Source organism: Rattus norvegicus, chromosome 14 (genome assembly GCF_021556685.1).
Source record: "Rattus norvegicus strain SHRSP/BbbUtx chromosome 14, alternate assembly SHRSP_T2T, whole genome shotgun sequence".
Classification (NCBI taxonomy): Eukaryota; Metazoa; Chordata; class Mammalia; order Rodentia; family Muridae; genus Rattus; species Rattus norvegicus.
The window spans coordinates 80,325,261-80,346,511 of NC_141547.1; the positions used below are offsets into that span (position 1 = coordinate 80,325,261).

Sequence of the window (21,251 nt, forward strand, 5' to 3'; positions counted from 1 at the left end):
CACGCAGGTGTCCCAACCATATGAACTACCACAGGGAGTATCACAATAATGAAGACTGTGTGACAAGCTAGGCATGCAATTTCAGCTTTTGGGAGGTACAGAGGAGGATCCCAAGTTTGAGGCCTGGTTACATATCAAATTGAGCAAGATCCAACTTACCAGAGGAGGCACACGAGTATAGCTGTTAACGAGGGGGAGGCGGGCCAGACTGACAACAATGTTCTTCAGCACAGCTGTGAGAAATGAAGGTAGGGTGCTGTTCCTCTTGTGGCCCAGGGCCAGCACCGACTGCAGGGATTCCACCATGTCTGCCACCATCTCGCAGGCCGAAGTGATGTGACTGAGGTCTACACAGGCAATGGTGACCAAGAGAGCCGCCTGTCAGAACACACCGTCCCCGTTCCTCTGCATGCCCACAGAGAACACCAGCCTAGGAGCACTGTCCAGTTTACTGAGATTGGGTTGCTCACTTAAGGCCTGACTGAGGTTTTATTTCCTTAGTGGGTACTCAAACCCTGCAATTCTTTCCATTTTTACTGGGAATACAGCAATGGTTTTGAACCTGAGTTTCAGCCCGAGATGGGAATTCTAACAGTGGAGTGACAAAGAAAGCATGAGGACCACCAATCTGCCAGTTACAGTCTTAAGGACAGGGACTGCTTACATTCACTGAATCTTGATACAGCACAGAATTTAAGAACTACTTGTTTAGTTGGTGAAAGTTTAAACAGATAGTTACCCTTGTCCATGAGATTCTACAATTTAGGTGCTTCCTGTTACAGAAAAAGGATCCTTATTGAACTTAAGGAATCTAGCTCCAAGCTAAAAGAAATGATGGGTGTCAGACTAACTTCAAGCCAGCTTAGATAGCAGAGATGGCTCAGTGGTTAAGAGCACTGTCTGCTCTTTCAGAGGACCTGGGCTTAACCACATGGTGGCTCACAACCATCTGTAATGAGATCTGATGCCCTCTTCTGGTGGGTCTGAAGACAACTACAGTGAACTTAACCAGCTATCTCTCCAGCCCTCAGTATTATTATTTTTTTTTTTTTCAAAGTAACGACAGCATCTACTACTTAGGAGGTTGAAGCATGAGGGTCATGAATTTATTGCCAGCCTGGCCTACAGAGGAAGATCTGTGGCAAAGAAACAAGTCAACAAATGTCACTAAAGAGATGTCTGGGGGCTCAGCGGTTAAGAGCACCCGACTACTCTTCCAGAGGTCCTGAGTTCAATTCCCAGCAACCACATGGTGGCTCACAACCATCTTTAAGAGATATGATGCCCTCTTCTGGTGTATCTGAAGACAGCTACAGTGTACTTATATATAATAAATGAATAAATCTTAAAAAAAAAAAAGAGAGATGTCTGAAATAGTCTCTAAGTGCCAGTCACTTACAATGGACCAAGCAATAACCTTGAGAGCACAGACAAGGGAAACATATTCACCCTAAAGTAGCAGTCATGTGCTAAGTGCTGAGGCTAAAGGGAGGGTGGGGAGCGGGGGGGGGGGGATGCTTCCCAGAGAAGGGGTGCAAATCCAGGTTGTGAGGAAGGATGTAGGATGAGTCAGATCAACTGACTGGGGAGAAAAACAGGGTTCACAAAACCAGGAATGTATTATGCAGATATGGTCAAAAAGCCCTCCTGCCCCTTAAAGTCTGCATGAGCCCTAGAAGACTGCCAGAGAAATATGTTTCTCAGAGTCCACTTCATGAAGTTCTTTTGTCAATGAATCTGAAGGCTCCAAAGAAACATAGAAGGGGAAAAAATGGTCCTAAGACTTACTTTGTATATCTGAGTCTACTTCCTCCTTTCTGACAGCCCTTGGAGTATGTGACCTGCTTTCCGGACCAAGAAGTTGGTCTCCAGGTTGTACTGCAACTGAAATTACAGTAGAACATATACTTTAACCCTTCTTTCTACTTAAATCTTCATGCCTGTGCAGCTTCATAAAAACATACAATGACAACTATGTCAACTGAGGGCTAGATTTCTAGAACCAATTTCCATAAAACTGAAAAGCACTGGATAACAGCAGATGCAGGCACCAGTGCTTTGGCTAGTCATGAACACACAAAGACTTGAGCTTCCACACTTAGGCTTCTAAATGCACTGTCTGCCATCTCTACCCTGAGCGTTTTTATCAGACTATTCGCAACTCAATACTGCTAAAAGCGTCACTTTGACTAAGAAGCTTAGCTTTTTAAAATTAATCCTTGGATCTTTGTTTCCAAGTTGACTACAATGCACAGATGAAAACAATTTAAACAATGAGAGATCAAAACATCACTCTATAATGTTTAATTTGAAAACATAAAACTTCAAAACATCCTCTAACATGTAAACTATAATGTTCAATTTTTTAAAAATTTTAGCTAATGACCCTTGTTGAGGACACTGTTCTTGGAAAAGAATGAATGTCTTTTATTTTACAACATATTAGCATTACAATGCAGTATGCAAGCACACACTTCAACTCTAACAGAAGTCATCTATTCAATGTAATCTTACTCATCTTATAATCATCGAGGACTGAGAACATCAAATAGTCAACTAAGACTAAAGATCAAAGGGGTAAAACTTAAAAAGTATTTTTTAAGAGCTAGAACTCCAAACTCTAAACAAAATAACCAGAAAAGCAGATTCAAGTTAAGTTCTAGTGTAATGTCAAGGTCTGGGGGTGGACCAATGGGTCTCCTGAAGGCAGAACCTACAATCTATTCACTGTTGGTTCTGAGGAAATACAAGGTATGAAGAAAAACTATTCATGATTGGCATGATTGCTGATTCCCAGTTCAGCTGCGTGAAAACAAGAAAGTCATTCATAGACAAAGACTTACTGGCTTCCAGGATGAATCGCACACAGTGGATAAGGGAGCAAGTATGAGTCACGTACTCTGGGGAGGACAGCACCCCCCAGAGGCCAGGCACCTGCAGTGCCAGGCAGCAGCAGTCTAGGCCGGCTTGGAGGTCCAGACTCAGTGGGATCTGCTCATGGATCAAATGCCATGACAGGGCCTAAAGGGAAGCACTGTGTTAGAATGCTCTGTATCTCAGGACCTCTAGGGAAGCAGTGCTAATGAGAGCTACAGAAGACCATGGAGAGACGATGAAGAGGCCAGGAGATCAGACAATTTCGGAAGAATGGCCCCTGACCCACATTTCTAGGTTGTCATTCCTAGCTTTCTTAATATTCAGTCCTGATCCACATGTACCCCAAAGTTCCAGCCTTCTGTCTGCCAGAATGCCCAACCTCCCAGGTGTCTTTTTCCTTTAGAACCATGGATACCCACAGAAACTTGCTCTGAGTCACGTACACAGCCTCTAGCCAGGGGCTTTTTTCAAGGGCTCCTGTAACACTGGACTTTTTTTTTTTTAATTTTTTTAAAGAAATAGGATCTGTTTTGTTTTGTATCTCAGCCACAAAACTGAGTTTGGGAGTATGATTTATGACTAGTGACTTCTATCAAGTCCCTGAACCTCCTGAGCTTCTTTCCCAATGAGTGAAATAGGAACAGAGTTCACCCTACAGAGTCATTACAGGAAACAAGTGTGATGACGTGGCCTATGCAGCTCAGAGTATGACTAGGAGCTGCCATCCAGTACTTTACATATCCATTTGCCTTCCTGTCTTTCCCACTGGGCTAAGACAGGCTCGAAGACTACCTAACTTAGCCTGGTTCGCCTGGTGCCTTTGCACCACACACCTCAGGATACTCACTTTCTACTCTTAGTGTAAGGTGTCAACCCTTGTTCAGGATTGGCAGCACATCTCTGGCTCAGCTGAGGCTCTTTCCCAGCAGTCATATGGAAGGCAACAAAACTAGTGCACATATACACACACACACACACACACACACACATATATATATATATATATATATATATGGGGGGGTAAGTGTTCCTGGGTGAAATGTCCAGCTTCACTGCCCAATTTATAAAGTGATGCTGTCTGGATTGTAATTAGGATCCACGTTAGGTCGGTAGTGTGGGGATCAAAGGAGGCCTTACAGACCTCCGTGCTTCCCACTGATGAGTGAGGGTGGAAGGCACTGGGTGCCATCAGGTGCATCAGACTTTGCCAACAGGCATTCCCTTCCTGCCTGTTTCCTTACAGATCAAGGACCCCCAGGACGCCTGCCTCTGCCTCCAAAGTAGCTGGGCTACTGTTTGCGCTATCATACTCCATGCTGCTGCCCTTCATCTTGGTGCTACTCACATGTCCCATACTCACAGAGACATGTCATTTCAGAGCTGCTCTTACCTCAAGTGTCATTACCACAAACTTCACCGTGTGCCCCTCCTTCTCAGGAGGAAGGTGCAAAGGAGCAGGCACTTTGGAGAGCACCACCAGGTACTGTGCCAGGGCACGGGCAAGTGTGGTCAGAGACTGGTATGATGTGGTATCACCTGAAACATGAGACTGGCATGAGTGACTCTGAGAGCACAAGGCCCCTCCCCTCAGAAGCCTTCACACACTGTGGATCTGAGGTTGCCAAAACCAAGAGAGCGCATCTGTACATGCTCACTCACATGCGCCACATAAAGTCTGGACCTGGTTTGCCCTCAGTCTAACACACTGTTCCTGAAGGGCTTAGAACCTGACTTTCTATGTCCAGGTCAAGCAACAAAGAAAGATGTTTAGAGCTAAGGATTTGGTGCAGTTTCTCAGATATCTGTCAGCCTTTCCAGTGTTTTAGATCAACAGCCCTGACTAGACATATGCTTGAGGAAAAGCATTGTGCGGAATCTGTAATACTTTTAAAAACTGTGACAACTTGGGGCTAGAGAGATAGCTCAGTAGTTGAGAGCATGGGCTGCTCTTGCAGAGGACCTAAGTTAAATCTCCAGCTGCCATATAGTGCATGCACAGCCGCCTCTAATTCCACTCCCATGGGATTAGATGTCACCTTCTGGCCCCATGGGCACTGTATACATGTGGTGAAAATATACATGCAGCCAAAACACCTATACACATAAAATAAAATAATTAAAACACTAAGATAACTTGAGCTGAGCGGATGGTGGGTAGATAAAGTGCTTCCTGTGCAAGCCCGAGGACTGGGGTTTGGAATCCCAGCACTCACGTAAAACCTAACTGTGGATGTGCACCTGCAACCTCAGCACGGGGGCTGGGGCAGGAGCACCTCAGAGCTTGGTGCTCAGCCAATCTAGCAGATTAGCAGCTCTAGGTTCAGTGTGTGACCCTGTGTCCATCTGGCTTGTACGTTCTGCTGTTGCCATTCCGATCACCCAACAAAGAGAGACAGAGTGACAGACAGAGACAGATAGACAAGCATCTAAGGGAACTGTATTTAAATTACCAAAGAGATCATTCAGCTTGCTCCAGTAGGCTGTGGGTTCTGTAGGCAGGAAAGGCTGGAAGACTTGATGGACTGCAGGCAGCTGCTGAACCACATTGGTCACCCGGTCCAGAGTCACCCTACGAGCCGCTTCAAAAAGGGGACTCTTTTGGCCATTAGCAATCTCGCTCATGCCAAGGCTTAAGCAGGGAGCCAAAAGGCTTAGGTTGAACTCCTGGGTCAGAAGATTACATGCAAGACAAACAGCAGTGAAGACAGTAAGCTTTCCTTCATGCTGGAACACACATAGTTAATGCAACAAGCATTTGCTTCTGAGAGATCCAGACCAGAGAACTGTAAGGAATGCTTCTGAGAATATTCTAGAGACATAGACACTCAAGCTCCTTATTTTTTTTGCCTTGGGAGATTCTCTGCACCATACTGGGACACTGACAGTAAAGTCATCACCAGATGAGCCCTTGGACATTGTATGTGCAAAACTATCAGTCAAAATAAATCTTTTTCCTCTTATGAAGTAGCTTGTCTCAAGTAACTTACAATAATAAAAAGTAGAGAAATACACTCTAGACAGATCTTAGACTATAAAGAAAGTTAAAAGACAGATAAAGCTAAACTGAAGTCTCTATTTTAAAAAGTATATCCTGTATGTATGTGTGTATATATATATATGAGTAAATAAATAAATAATTCCATTTAACATATGTTTAGTAAAGGTTCCCGGTCTCTTTGCTGTATCTGAATTTTAAAGTAATATTTTTAATTTTTATGATCTTGTATTTCTTTGAAATAATGCTAGGATGACAAATCTTCATTGATGTAACAGTGCACTAGGTTTAATATGCCACTGTCTAAGAAACAGTGAGATGCCAAGCAGTGCTGCATCCTGGGAAGGCACACAGGCATCTGGAAAGAGAGAAGATGGTCCTACACAAGTCAAAGTCTGCTTGGAAAAATCAACACTTCACATGCAAAAACTTTTAATTTTGCTTTTTCATTTTTTAATTTGGAGATAGAGTCTTACTATGTAGCCCTGGCTGGCCTGGAACTTACTAAGTCCACCAGACAGGCCATGAACAGACATCTTCATGTTCCTGACTCCCAAGTGTTGGAATTAAGAATATGCACCATCATGCCTGACCTCATATGATGGCTTTTATTGTTTTGTCAATTTTTTTAATCCATTTAAGGATTTAGAGGATGACAATTTTTTCATGTAAGACGTAAGTTTTAATATTAAACACTATATTTCATCATTAGTCCTTCCAAATCAAACATTTCTACAGTCATGGCTGGAACTTGGAAGCTGTTAATAGCTCTCACTGAACAACTTGGAAAATATAACAAACTGGGTCCTGTACTTTAGATATCTTCCCGTGTGCAAATCTCCCTCTTCCCCCACACACATACCTCCTGTTAACCTGCTCAGTTCCTGCTTCCCCATACTCATTCGGCATGCATCAAGGGGCAGTGAGGTCCTTGACTTCACCGGGCAACAAAGAGCCCCACTAAGGTAGTGGCCTAAGGATGCTTGGCAAATGAGACAAGGGCAAGGAACTGAATGCTTTCAAGGCCTAGACCAGTTCTGAAGTATGCTTTCTGGTATTTGAGGGGTAAGTGGAGGAGAATTCCTCTATATCTAGAGGGTACAGGGCATTTGGTTACATGAGATAATTCATCGATATGTAGAGAGGACGGGGCACCTCACTACATGAGAGAATGTCTACTTATGGGGAAAAGGTGCCTCACTACACGATGGGTATATTGGTTAATACTGATATCAACCTGGCAACATCTACAATTCTTAGAAGAGAGGCCTCTTGGTGTGCCTATCCTGATTAGGTTGAGGTAGGAAGATCCACTTCAACTGTGGACAGGGATCCTGGACTGAACACAAAGGACAAAGCAACCTCAGCACCGGCGGTCATTTCTCTCTACTTTGTGATTATGGGCACAATGTGACACACACCTCAAGCTTACTGTGATGCTTTCCCTTCCACAAAGGACTGTACCCTTGAACTGTAAGCCAAAACAAACCCTTCCTCCTCTAAACTGCTTTTTGTCAGTGTTTTATTACAGCAACAAGAAAAGTAATTAATATGGGGAGCTACTATAAATCAATTTCCAGAAAACAGAGAATGCACAATACTTTCTTGTAGTCAGGAAATGAACAATCAACTGACTACAGCTTATGGCTGCCCTCTTTCTTTCAATGCATGAAAGGTCAAGTTAAAACAACTTTCTTCTTTTAGGATTCTAGTTTGTTGGAACAGCATCTATCCCCATCTTACTTGCTGGCTATTCTGGATTGTAACTTCCATGTGCCACTTTTTGTTAGAGCTTCCCATGTGCTTTGCCTAATGATGTCCCTTGCCTGGACTCAGGTTTCCCATATATTAATCACACAAAGATGAGACAAATTGTGCTGGCTAGTTTTATATCAACTTGGTATCATCTAAGAGGAGGAAATCTCAGTTAAGAAAATGCCACCATAAGGTTGGGCAGTTGGCAAGCCTGTGGGCATTTTCTTAGTGATGGATGGCAGAGGACCCAGCCCATGGTAAGTGGGGCTATCCCTGGGCTGGTGGTCCTGGGTTCTATAAGAGAGCAAGCTGACCAACCATGGAGAGCAAGACTGTAAGCATTACCCCTCTATGGCCTCTGCATCAGCTCCTGCCTCAGGTTCTGGCCCTGTTTAAGTTCCTATCCTAACTTCCTTCAATGATGGTGTTAAGCCAAATGAAGCCCTTTTTCTTCAATTTGCTTTTTGGTCATGGTGTTTCATCATAGCAACAGAAACCCTAACCAAGACATAAATCTAACTGGAAAGACAAGCAGAGCTGGGATTGCCTGGCCTCCATAGATTGCTGCCTACCGAGCTCATCATGAAGTCACTCATATCTTCAGCAGGGATACGGTTCACCAGCTCTGCACCTTCCAGCAGTGCAGAATCTGACCTGGTCCAACACTGGGATCTGACAAGCTGGAGGTACCAGTCCTGAGAAGAAAAGAAAGTTGAATGTGACTGGGTAGGTACTTTGACTTCTCCCTGGCCTGTAGCCCTGATGGCTGGTTGTACAGACATCAGACACACCCTGGGCTTACACTCACTAGACAGCTAGTCTTCCCTCTGCTGTTCTGTGTCTGAGTGCCCTCTTCTTCTTTCCCACCTGCAGAACTTCCTTGCAAACTCAGCTAAGTTCTCAGCATTCACAACTTTTCCTCTACCTGCACCCTAGAGGATGCACCATCTATACTCTAGTGGAGTGTCTGCCTCCCTCATCTTCCCCAGCAGCCAAAGACAAAGAAACGCCTCACGCTGAGCTGGACCGTGGACCTGGGGCAAAGGTGTGTTTTCTGTCATGGGCCGAAGGTTTCTAAAATCTTAGTCTCTTAAATCTCAAGTGTGACTGATAAAGGGTACAGATGGCAATACATTATACTTGGTGGCAGTAGGTGCATCAATTCATAGAAGGCAGAAGGTTCAGAGAGGGGCAGGCAGGCCAAGTTTGTCAGCATGTGCTGAACAATGTCTGCAGTCATAGGGCTTGGGCCACGACCAACTTTTTCAGACTTGCTGACTAGGCGCCTGACTCGACCCCATACACCTCCACAGAAGTCCACATTAGCACTCCTTTTCTCAGTAGGCCCTCATGGCCTCCATACTGCACTCTAATCCCAAGCAGGGCAGTTGATGACCTGAGTGAGCTGCATGTCAGGGGCCCATGTGTGCTGACAGTCACCATTATCATCCTGACTAGAGACAGAGGTTGCCATTGTCTGCACATGGTCTCTGGCCATCATACTTAGATATACTGGACACTTACTTTGTCCGGATTCACTGTTTCCAGGGATGTGTGCCCATCCCCATCCAGAGGGTGGGAAGTGACTGGGGGCAAGGGGCTAAGTGAGTCCTGCACAGTAGAGAGTCGGAATCTGTCCAGCAGTGAATAGAGCCTTTGGTGTCTGAAATACAAACAAAACCAGAGTAAAATAAACCAGAGTTTATTCTTTAGTCTGAAACTCAATTTGTACACAGGTGAGTTCTAGAAACATGTAATACCAACAAGCAGAAGCAGCTTCTTAACAAGGTGCACATGCTTGACCTTTCCCTTCAACATCCTAAAGTCACGACACACACTTAGACCCTACTTACTTTTAATTACCACAATTTATACCTCACTGATATTTTGCAGAAGTTTCATTTATGCCCAACATTCCATGAGGCAATACAATATATAACAGCTAATAAAGCTATTCTATTCTACTCTTTGTTTTCTTGGCAGTATTAGAGATGGAACCCAGGGACTTGTGCATGCTAGACAAGTGCTCTATCACTGAATTACACATTCCTAGCCATCATATTTGTAATATATACAAAACAGATAGATTCTTCTACGATCCAAGCGCACAAACTCCATTTAATGCTCCATAATGACACAATTCATTTCATTAGGAAGGGTCACTTCACAGAAAAATCATTTCATCTGGCCCAAAGATATTTATGATAATCATAATCATGATTATATCATTATATAATGATTAATAATTATATCAATATAATTTATGATGTCATAACCTTCCTCATCTAGGCCTCTGATTACATCTATTATCAAACATAATGACAATTTATTCTCTTACTATCCAAAACCAATGTGATACTATGTATGTCAAATGACAACATTGTGTGGCTTTGCAGACTGAAAAAAATTATCTAGACTATGCCCTGTCCCATTATGAAACACCCTCATAAAAACTCTAAGATTAAAGTTATGAGAGAACCACCCTCTTTTATGCACATATGCTCCCTATCCTATTAACAATGGCGGAAAAGAGGTAAAAGTTTTTCTTAGTTTATCTTGACTAAGGAACTACACTTATACTTCAGATTGAAATGTTTCTAATAAAGGTTTCTAAAAGACTTTCAAACAAATAGGCAAAAGAATTGCTATGAAGAGAGGTCACTTAACAATACACAAATACCATGTGTACATGCCAAGAGCCAAGTAGAGCTCTCATATTTATTCCTTCTAACCTAGCAATTAGGTTCTATGTTTATTCCCATTCCTAAAGGGTCCAGGAGCAGAGGCAACAAACACATTTCTTATCCCTTCAACAGTCAGAAAGTTCAGGAGCACCTCGTGTGTGCAACAGGTGTTTGATTGCTACTTCTTCATGTCTACTACAGTGAGACTTTCATGTGACATTTAGACAGCCAGCTCTACTGTGGCACTGCTGCAGTAAACTCACTCTACACTAACTCCTTTGCCTGCCTCTTTGTTCCTGTACATATCTATGTGTTAATACCCAAATGCCTGTACCCCATGCTACAGTCTTACCTTTGTGCAAGCCCAGTGTTCTGGAGGTGTTCCTGGATTCTGTTCAGTTCCTCCTCTGGCAACTGGGCCATGCTGCTCTACACAGACAAGAATACATCAGGGCTTTTGTGATATGCACTTAAATAGGATAAAGTGCTACGCACAGTGTCCTAGTAAGAGACATTGGTCAGACACACAAATAACAAACATTGCACACATGCTCTTGTCAGTGGCTAATCAAGACCAGGTCAGCAGACCAAATGTTTTGACTGACTTTCTAAGTTTTGATATAAATCACCATTTCTCAGTACCTGTAAATTTGCAGCCAAAAGCATTTCTACTCGGCGACAGGCCAGGGTGTCGACCATGCGAGCCAGCGCACGGAAAGGGGTGCCCAGTAGCCTGTCCACATACAGTGTGAGCACAGCACCAGACTGGCTGAGATGGATGCCTTCCAAGCACTGAAGTGTTTTCTTCAGAGTGGTTGGCTAATGTTGAGAAGGAACAAAATTTATTATTCCTCAGACTTGTAACTGGTACTGACAAAATCCCAGTAAGTTGGACAAAGCAAACTGGCAGGCTAAAGACTTACAGTTGAAAGATTTTCACAGCGAGACTGAATTGCCTGGATAAAAAGACCACTAGCTGCAGAATTACGATGAATGGCACTAATAAAGTCTTGAACTGGAGGCTCGTGGGACAAGCTGATCAGATCTTGAATGTGATTCACAATGAGCCATGTTAAGTGTTCTGAGTCATGGAGATTCTGACACTAGAAAAGATATAATAAAAGATACATTTCAAGTAGACAAGAAGGCTCCAAAGAAAAACACACTCCAAATACAAATTTTGCCTTGGTGAAGACAAGTGTCTGAGTACAAGTAAATGAGAGAAAGGAAGGAAACTTATAGAGCCTCACACCTCGATCACATGTGGTAGAGGCCACAGGAAGCCAAGAACTGAGGGCAATGTCAGCTCCCAGAGACACTAGCAAATGCCTCAATATCAGAGAATTGGCTCCTTGGACACGCCAAGAGGTAGCTGCCCACAGGAGCAAGGTGAGCAGTCTGGTGTAGCCCTCCCTAGTGACTGGCCTGGAGTTTGCATGCATGGAAACAAAGGAAGCCCCATGTTGGAATAGAACTTGCCACCAGATTGCAGGCCAGCCTAGCATGGGCTGCTTTACTTACTCTGTCTGTAATGCTCAGTGGCTAAAACAGACAATAAATGCCACAGATTTGATAGAGTTCCTGAATCAAAAAACACAGCTGCCCAATACATGGGAAAATGTCACTTAAGGTTTTTTTGTTTGTTAATAAGAAAAATAAATAACAACCATAGTTAAAAATACAGGTAACCTGCTGGGAGGTGGTGATGCACATCTTAGTCCCAGCCCCTGGGAGGCAGAGGCAGGCAGACCTCTACAAGTTTCAGGGTATGAGGTTAGCCTGGTCTACAGAGTGAATTCCAAGACAGCCAAGGCTATAAAGAGAAACGCTATCTTGAAAAAAATAAAAATTGACCAAACAAACAAACAAAATATGCAACCTTTCCATTTGTAGGATTAGTTCATAATCCTAGACAGAAGCCAAAGCCTGATCGAATCTTTGACATCTGGTTAATGCTAATATTTTTCACTTGCAACTATTTGGATAGTATTAAATTATAAAATTATTCTTTCTTTGTAAAAAACACCACTATACCACATTTCTCAAAAATGGAACAAAATATAAAAATGACTTCAATATTGGGAGTGTCAAGTAAAGAGCAAGGCTGAGCATCGTGGCACACATGTACAGTGCCAGCACTCAGGAGGCTGAGGCGGGAGGATTATGAACATGTGGCCTGCTCTGGGCAGTGCACCCTGGCTCAAAAGCAGTGAACATTAGAAAAGCTACTACCAGGGGCTGGGGATTTAGCTCAGTGGTAGAGCGCTTGCCTAGCAACCGTAAGGCCCTGGGTTCGGTCCCCAGCTCCGGAAAAAAAAAAAAAAAGAAAAAGAAAAAAAAAAAAAGTGTACCACGGGGTTGGGGATTTAGCTCAGTGGTAGAGCGCTTGCCTAGCAACCGTGAGGCCCTGGGTTCGGTCCCCAGCTCCGGAAAAAAAAAAAAAAAGAAAAAAAAAAAAAGAAAAGCTACTACCTAAGACTGCCTATGCTCACAGCTGGCTCAAGTCTGCTTTTTCCTTTGGGTCAGACTTTTAAAAGCCATTATGTTCCATGATAGCAATGTATATGTGATTCCAAGTTTGTTAAAAGAAAAAAAAGGCAGCATATCCAGATTAAAATGTAACAGTAACTTACTTAGATCAGTATGATTACAGAAGACTCGTTTTCAGATATCAAACAAGTGATGCTAATTTTCTAGTTAAAAATCCAATGACAACACTTAATGTCTTTCCAACAAAATAACTGGAAAAAATTACTCCAAACTTAGCTTTGTTAAATTCATGTAGGATTTGCTGAGAATGGTAGCACACATCTTTTTTTTTTTTTTTTTTTTGGTTCTTTTTTTCAGAGCTGGGGACCGAACCCAGGGCCTTGCGCTTCCTAGGTAAGCGCTCTACCACTGAGCTAAATCCCCAGCCCCAGTGGCACACATCTTTAATCCTGGCAGTCAGGAGGCTGGAGGGGGAATCTTTATGAGTTTGATACCAGCCAGGTCCCCACTGTGAGTTTCAAGTTAGCCTGGTCTACACAGTGTGACAAGAACTGCCCAGCTATGTGCCAGGCACCAAGTTCCTGGGAAAGTGATAAACCAGTGGTGCCTGAGTGAAAGCTTTGGAAGATCAACTTAGAAATTTAGACAAGGATGAGCCCAGCCTGCTCTAACTACACTCCAGAGTAAACATTGCTACCTCTCCTCAGCTTTGGTGTATCTGGTGCAGTGAACAATCTGGTTGCCCAGCAGGTGCACACAAGCAGCATCTATCTATGCCACCCCTACCATAACAGCCCCCATGGGCAATTATCACACTTACGACATAATCACAGAAGAGAATAAGGGCCCCTCTTCGTACTATTTCTCTATTGCACATTCCAAGCTGAGCTGCTGAGCCAGAATCCTCTTCAGCAGATATCTGGGGGTTTAGTGACTTCGTGCAGGACAGACTGTGTCTCCTACAAGGCGTGAAGAAGCAATGAGGGAATGTCTGGGAGAGCAGCAAACTTAGACACACAACACTGAACAAAAAAGCTATGCCTGAGTTTCCCTCTTAAACCCACAAGTTATTCCAAATATTGCTACATCAGGCTGGTGGTGTGTGCTTATGCACCTCAGACTTCTGTTCTTAGAAAATATTAAAGTACACAAGAGAGTTTAGCAGCCAGATGATTACAGTGCTTGACTGAGGCTCAAAACCCACTATTTAAAGCTGCAATTCCAAATAACATGTCCATTCCAGAATTCACACAGGCCATGTTTGATAATGGAGATGTAGAGGGCCGCAATAACATTTGCCACCGCTAGATGGCGCTGGCTTCCACTGCGCCCCACGTGGAAGGCCAGGATAGCCTCCGCCATTACAAGATGGCGCTAGCCTTCGCCGCGCCAGCTGACTCCCTTTCAGGAAGTTAACTGTGCGCATGTGCAAGAGTGCCTTCGTGCCAGGTCTTTGCCCACTCCGGGGCGTGCCTTATGAGATCATGGGTAAACAACCAATCAGGTGTGGATGCGCCGCGCTAGGGTGTATTTAAGCGCACCATGTTGGCGCGCCGAGGCTTCTCCTTAAGATTAAAATAAAAGTTTGGTCATAGCAAGGATTTCTATGTACCCACGTGTTTCTTGCCGGCGAGAAGTCATGTGTGGGACATGGAGAAGCTGTTTTGATATTCCTCATGTTCTACAAACATTGTCAAGTGCCAGGGAGAAGCCTCGTTTCACACTTTCCTACTCATTTTCAAACATATTACAGCGTGAGCAGGTTCTGGTTGTGGAATTACTGTTCGAAGTGCCTCTTCTCTACTACAGAACGGTGGTTACTCCACTTCATACTCCTTTCTCACTGCATCTTTCTCCTTTCTAAATACAACCATGGAGACTCTTAATTATAGACAAATATTTAAAAGATAATGTCTGACACATTTCCAATCTTTTGCTCAGTCTCAATAGGGGCAAAGGTCACAGGAGAGCAAGCACACTTAAAATCTGTTAACCAATTCTGTACCTCAGTACTGAAAGATAATGGATAAAGTACGCGCTGCAGGCTAAAGTTCTGTCAGAGCTGCCAACTATTTCTGAGTAACCTGTGCACCTACAGTGGGACCCACTCCACTAGCAAGTGCAGGAGCTCATCACACAGACCACCTCCACCACCTCTACCTCCTCCTCCACCTCCTCCTCCACCACCGTCACCTCCACCACTGCCACCTCCACCACTGCCTCCTCCTCCTCCACCTTCTCCTCCACCTCCACCACCTCTACCTCCTCCTCCACCTCCTCCTCCACCACCGTCACCTCCACCACTGCCACCTCCACCACTGTCTCCTCCTCCTCCACCTTCTCCTCCACCTCCACCACCTCCACCTCCACCTCCTCCTCCACCTCCTCCACTACCGCCATCTCCACCAACTCCACCTCCTCCTCCACCTCCTCCACTACCGCCATCTCCACCAACTCCACCTCCTCCTCCACCTCCTCCATCCCCACCACCACCTCCTCCTCCTCCTCTTTCTCTTCCATCATCATCATCACCACCACCACCAGCACCACCACCAGCACCACCAACACCGGAGTAAATTTTAAACACAGGGTGCTGATCAACACCCGGATAGATGCAGAGTTCATTTCCATGGACTTCTGCTCTGGGCACAGGGATGGGATGTCTGTAAAGGGACAAGAGGGAGCTTCCTAGAATGATGGTACTGTCTGTATGTGACAGCAGCCAGTACAAAAGGCATTTCACCAGGCATCCTATATCAGTGAAGAGACTTACAAAGCACCTGCCCTTTCACCATTGGAGCTTGGTAGCTTACACTCACAGCTACATGTACAGCAAAGAACTACTCAAGTACAATAGGTGGGATTTGCAATTAAATAATTAGCAGGAGACACTGATTTTGTTTGAATGTGAAATGGTACTGACTGAAATATAACAGCAACCATAGAAAGGAGATAGATATTAATCAAATCGTCACACAAATAATGCTCAATTACGACCCTGCCACTGAGGAGTAGGAGCTACCTAAGAGCAGAGCCTGAGATCTAGGCAAATGAGGAGAAGCATGGGAGGCTCCTCTGAAGAAGACTGCACTAACAACCAAAAGCGATAGATAGCCTCCTCATTTTAATATACTGGGGATGGTGAGAAATGGTCATTTTGGTGGTGGAGGGATAGCTTAGTGGTTAACAGCACTGGCTATTCTTCCAGAGGACATGGGTTCAATTCTGAGCACCTACATGGTGGCCTACTACTGTCTGTAACTCCAGTTCTAGGTGATCTCACCTGGCAGACACACACACAGGCACATAATAAAGAAGGAAGGAAAGAAGGAAGAAAAGAAAGAAGCTGTAATTTCAACTTTGAAAGACTACGTTATGACTACTACCATAAAACCAATGTTTGTGTCTAAACCCCACATTCACCAACTCAAGGAAGTTGGTGTACACTCATATCTGTTGTCCTTCTGGGTAAACGTTACTGTTACTTCTATTACTAGGACCCCCTTGCACTGGTCAGGTAGCTCAGCAAATAGAAGCACTTGTTGCACAAGCCTGGCAACCCGAGTTTGATCCCTGGATCCCAAGTGGAGGAAGAGGACTGACTCCTGAAAGCTGTCCTCTGACCTCTACACATGGGCTAAGGCACAGTCACACACATTCACACATAGACAGCACAGACTGAGAGACAAAGATACAAAGAGACAGACACACAAGAATAAAAATGAAAATAAACTACGATCCCATTTCTCACAGCTCTACCACTACAGTAAGGCTCTGAAGAGCTGCCTCCGATTGCTTCTCTTCCACCATCGTCCCCCTTTTTATTGAAAATGTCAGACAGAAAAGCTGAAGGAACCGTTCAATGAATAGCCCCTGACTTTTGCCTGCATTCAACTATTAATATTGGTCATCTTGGAATCCGTGAACACGCTTTGCACATGCAAACTAGGTACATACCATATATTCTACCTGGACAGACACTGGACACTCACACGAAACTTTACTGCAGCCTGAATACTTGCATACACACATTCCTTTGGCTGCAGTAAGGAAGCATGATTCTAGAGCACACTTCACTCTAAACCCTCGAACAGTTGTCTCCTGAGCATGTTCACAACCACAAAGCGACCACTCACCCCAAGCTCATCCTCATAGTTATGACTACCAATAATAATCATCCTGGCAGTCTCATATTGCAGATCCAGAGCATACCCAAGGATTCTAAAGTGAATTCCCTTGCCCTACTTGTTCTCTTCTATGAATGCAACCCTTTTGTCTTTTATGACATGCTTCACTGTGTCCACTGACATCAGTTAAGGTCAAACCCATTTCCTCTTGAACAAACCACTGCATGTCTTTTAATTTTCAACACTATTATACACCAACGGGGTGGGCAGATGCTGCTGAGAACTATGCTTTAAGTGGGCTGGAGCCATTCCTACCTTTTCCTGCCTTCTTGGCTCATCCATAGTCAACCTAGGCTCTACACCTTATGTCTTACCTAACACAACTCAGGCCTGGGTGTCCACTAGACTCCTGGAAACCTACGGCAAGTCCTCACTCCCCAATTATTTTTGTTTTTTAAGCCTTTAAACAAATTATTTGTGTGTTTGTGCACCAGGACAACATATGGGAATGGACTCTCTTTCTACCATGTGGGATTTTGGGTTGGAACTCAAGTCTCAGGCTTAACAGTAAGTATCTTTACCCACTGAGCCACCTTGCTAAGAGCAGAGCTGCCAGTTTTTTGTTTGTTTGAGACAAGTTCTCACTGTGTAGCCCTGGGAGGCCTGGAACTTGGAATGTGGAACAGGCTGGCCTTGAATTCACTGAGGTCCACCTACTTCTGCCTCCTGAAAGCTGAGACTAAAGATATACTCCACTGTACCCAGCTGTGAGCTTCAATCAGCTACCACCCCACCAAGAGACCCGTCTATAGCAAATGGAGGGAATCGCAGAAAGCCACAGCTTGAGAAAATGTAGAGATCGATGGACTGTGGGGAGTCTAGCCCAATGGATACATCTACATCACAGCTCCTTCAGGGGACATTATGAAAGAGGAGGCCGAAAGATTGTAAGGGCCAGAATACAGAAAGTCTGCTGTGAAGCAATCTGGGAGAGAAATGGATACACAAACAAGACCACAATAAAGGCAGTATCCATGGATATATTAATATGGGTGGGGGAAAATTTCATAGAGCTCATCCCTAGACAAAAAGATATAGGTAGCTAATAACTTTTGGGAAGGAGAATTAGCCTCTCCTGGGGATGAGCCTGCTTATTGGTTGTCCAATGCAGAGGAGCCAACCCTGAATCCATATAAACACAAGTAACAAAATCAGACATAGCAAGTTAAATGTATACATACTTGTACACACACATATATACATACATACATATATACATGTTTATGTAACAAATAAAGAAAAGGCTATCAGTATGAGAATGAGTGGTATAGAGGAGGCTTTGGAGGGTAGTTGGAAGCATGGAAGTGATGTGATTCTATTTCAATTAAAAAAAGTTTTATAAATTTTTTTTTAAAAAAGGGAAAAATAGAAAAGAAAGAAACAAAGAAGAAAGGAATGAACACTGGTGACACTGAGACACCCCTGTGCTCTGAGCATCTGTGGAACAACAGCATTGGTAGGAGCAGGGCCTGGAATACATGCAAATTCCTAGCCCCTATGAAGCTTCCTGGGCTGAAATGTTTTAAGCAGCTTCAAGACTGATTTACATGTACATATAAGAATCAGAGAGCTATATAACTGGATTCCTGTCCGCTGGCTCTTAGAATGCTCAGTTAATGTGACAGCCTAAGAACTCTTCTAAGCATTTCAAACGATGTTGTGGGTATCCACCCAAGTGATCACATGTGGGGGCAGAAAGTAGCATTTCTATTTCCTGTGCAGATGCCATTATAAAGAGCACATCACAGACAGGCAGTAAATGTCCCACACAGGGATATAAATGTTTGGTTTGGATGGGAGGTCCTGGTCCTCTGCACCAAGCTGAGGAGCTAATCTCACCTATACTTTTCCTTAAGAAAAACTTGCTCAGAAGGGCTCATAACCTGTCCAGAAACCACACTGAGGACTGACTCGTCAGGGCTCATAGCTTTTACTTCCAAACATGCTGAGAAATCTGAGTAAAGTCAGTGAGTTAGCACTGAGGTTTAAGCCTAAAAACTCTTTGCAAAAAAAGAGGGCCACCCACAACCAGAAACAGTCTATCTGAATAATAAAAATAAATTAATAAAATACTTCCAATCAGTTTCGAAATTTGCTAAATAATTACTTCATTATCTAAGAATACCCAGAACACATTTAATCATAACAAAGTTAAGACATTGCAACATGTCTGGCTGTAGAACCAATGAAAGCCGTAGGACGTAGCAGGAGGGACAGAGCCTGACAAGCAGAGCAAAAACGATGGGACAGTGTCAAAGAGCTTGTCAAAGAAAATCACAGTGAAAAAGTTTAGTTTGAATGCCTGTAGCCAGACCACATTTCCCTACAAAACAGTACCCATGAAAGAAAGATTAATATGCAGTCTGAATTTTACAAAGCGTTATGAAGAATAGAAAATAAGAATGCTCTCATAGCAGCTGAGCCTTGGGCCAAACACTGAGCTGGTGCCTGGCCCTGGGAAGCTGGGCACCTACTTGGGCGTCTGCTGCACCTCGGCCCACCATCGGTGGTCAGTGTGGTTGATGAGCAGTAGGATCTGACACCAGAGCAGTACCAGAGCTGGGTGTGTGGGCACCATGGCTCGCACCCGTGCATTCAGGCTATCTAGAGTATAGAAGCTGCCTTCACAGCCATCACTGGTGAAGAGTCTAGTGGCAGCGGCTGTGATTCTCCGGAACATTCCTATAAACAAACAAAAATAAGAAAAATAGATTATGGGGAATGCCTCTACTGTTTAACCTGGTCCAGTGCCAGGTGACCAGCACTATTCATTGTCCTTTCAGCACTTGGCACTTAGAAAATTGTGACTTGTGTGTGTGTGCATGTGTACATATGTACATGTGGATGCATGTGTATACCTGGGTACATATATGTTGAAGTTAAAGGTTGATGTAGGGTCAATATTACTTCCCCATCTTATTTTTTGAGGTCTCTTGCATGGAACCCAGAGCTGGAGCTCACTGATTAGATAGACTGGCCGCCAAGGAGTGCTGTGGATCTTGATATCGCCAGTGTCTGCTCAGAGTACAGAAGCTGTGCCTGACATTTTACACAGGTGCTAGGAATCCAAACTCAGGTTTCATACTTCGTACTGCAAGCACTTCTCTGATTAAGGCTTTTCCCCAGCCCCAAACTCTTAACTATTCTAAGCAAAAACAGACACTAAACTTATTTAATAGATCAGACCACTTTGCACCTCTGCTGATTGCCACATTCTTTAGGAGCCCCAAAACAGCTACTGTGGAAGCCTGGACACAGGTAACCAGAAAGAGCCAACCATCAGAGGGGGAAAGGACTCAGGCCACAGTTGGGAGAACACAGAATTGAGCCATAGCCAATTGAGCAGACAAAAACACAAGAAGCAAACAGGATAATCGTCAAGAGACCTAAACACTTTATAAACACAGAACCGATTTACTTCAACCTCAGCTTGAGACCAAGCAAATACCCAAACAGTAAGTAGTTCTGCCACCTAGTGTCATACTAAACAAGCAATAGACACGTATCTACAACCTAACAGCACTAGGGAAAACCTGTGTGTCTAACCAGGGAAGGTTCCTCCAGAAGAATGTATGCATGCTGAAAAGGGGAACCACTGACTACATGAAGCTATTTAAGGTAAGTTAAGCAAAATCACAAAGTACCTAAGATATGTTATCTGCATTTTAGCTACCCAGTCACACGGCTGCTAAAGGTCACTGTGTGGGTGCAGACACTTGCCTGCCAATTTCACTTAAGTTTTGCTGGACAACACTGACACAACATACAGTAAAATATTCCCTTGAGTTTTGTTCTTCCTTGAAGTTTCTGAAAAAAGAAGCAATCGAAGCTAGAGCAAGTGGAGAGTAAGTAGTCAAACCACAAGGCAATCAGTCCACCAGGTGAGCAGGACCCAACATAGACATCTGCCATCCAAAGAAAGTAAGAGAAAGCTCTTCTGCTACTAGATCCAAGCCAATCAATGCAAAGTAGTAAAATGACCAACAAACTGAAAACAACTTGCTATTCATAAAGACATTCCTTTTTGACTTTCAATTTCTTGTAGTACTCAATGGAGCACAAATCAAAGGACCTTTAAGAGCCAGAGAGATGGCTCAGTGGGTAAGAACACTCGCTGTACAAGGCTGACCCCCAAACCTATATAAAATGTCAGCTGTGTGAGTGGGCCTTTAACTCCTATGGCAAAATGGAAGGCAGGGACAGGAGGATTGGGGAATAGCTCTTGCTGACAGTGCAGTCACAGAAACAAAAGTGCTTGCCTCA

At 43.9% G+C, this 21,251-nt stretch overlaps 1 protein-coding gene across 3 annotated transcripts in view; it reads right to left on the reverse strand.

Moving 5' to 3' along the window:
• The window catches only part of Htt (huntingtin), a 148,969-nt gene that overhangs the window by 21,773 nt on the left and 105,945 nt on the right, over positions 1-21,251 (reverse strand). For all 3 annotated transcript variants that reach the window (NM_024357.5, XM_087582725.1, XM_087582724.1), the window contains 12 exon segments: positions 160-347; positions 1,789-1,884; positions 2,844-3,021; positions 4,268-4,413; positions 5,328-5,541; positions 8,200-8,322; positions 9,152-9,290; positions 10,664-10,740; positions 10,954-11,130; positions 11,235-11,414; positions 13,622-13,760; positions 19,463-19,670. In NM_024357.5, the coding sequence (NP_077333.2) occupies positions 160-347; positions 1,789-1,884; positions 2,844-3,021; positions 4,268-4,413; positions 5,328-5,541; positions 8,200-8,322; positions 9,152-9,290; positions 10,664-10,740; positions 10,954-11,130; positions 11,235-11,414; positions 13,622-13,760; positions 19,463-19,670 (1,865 nt within the window).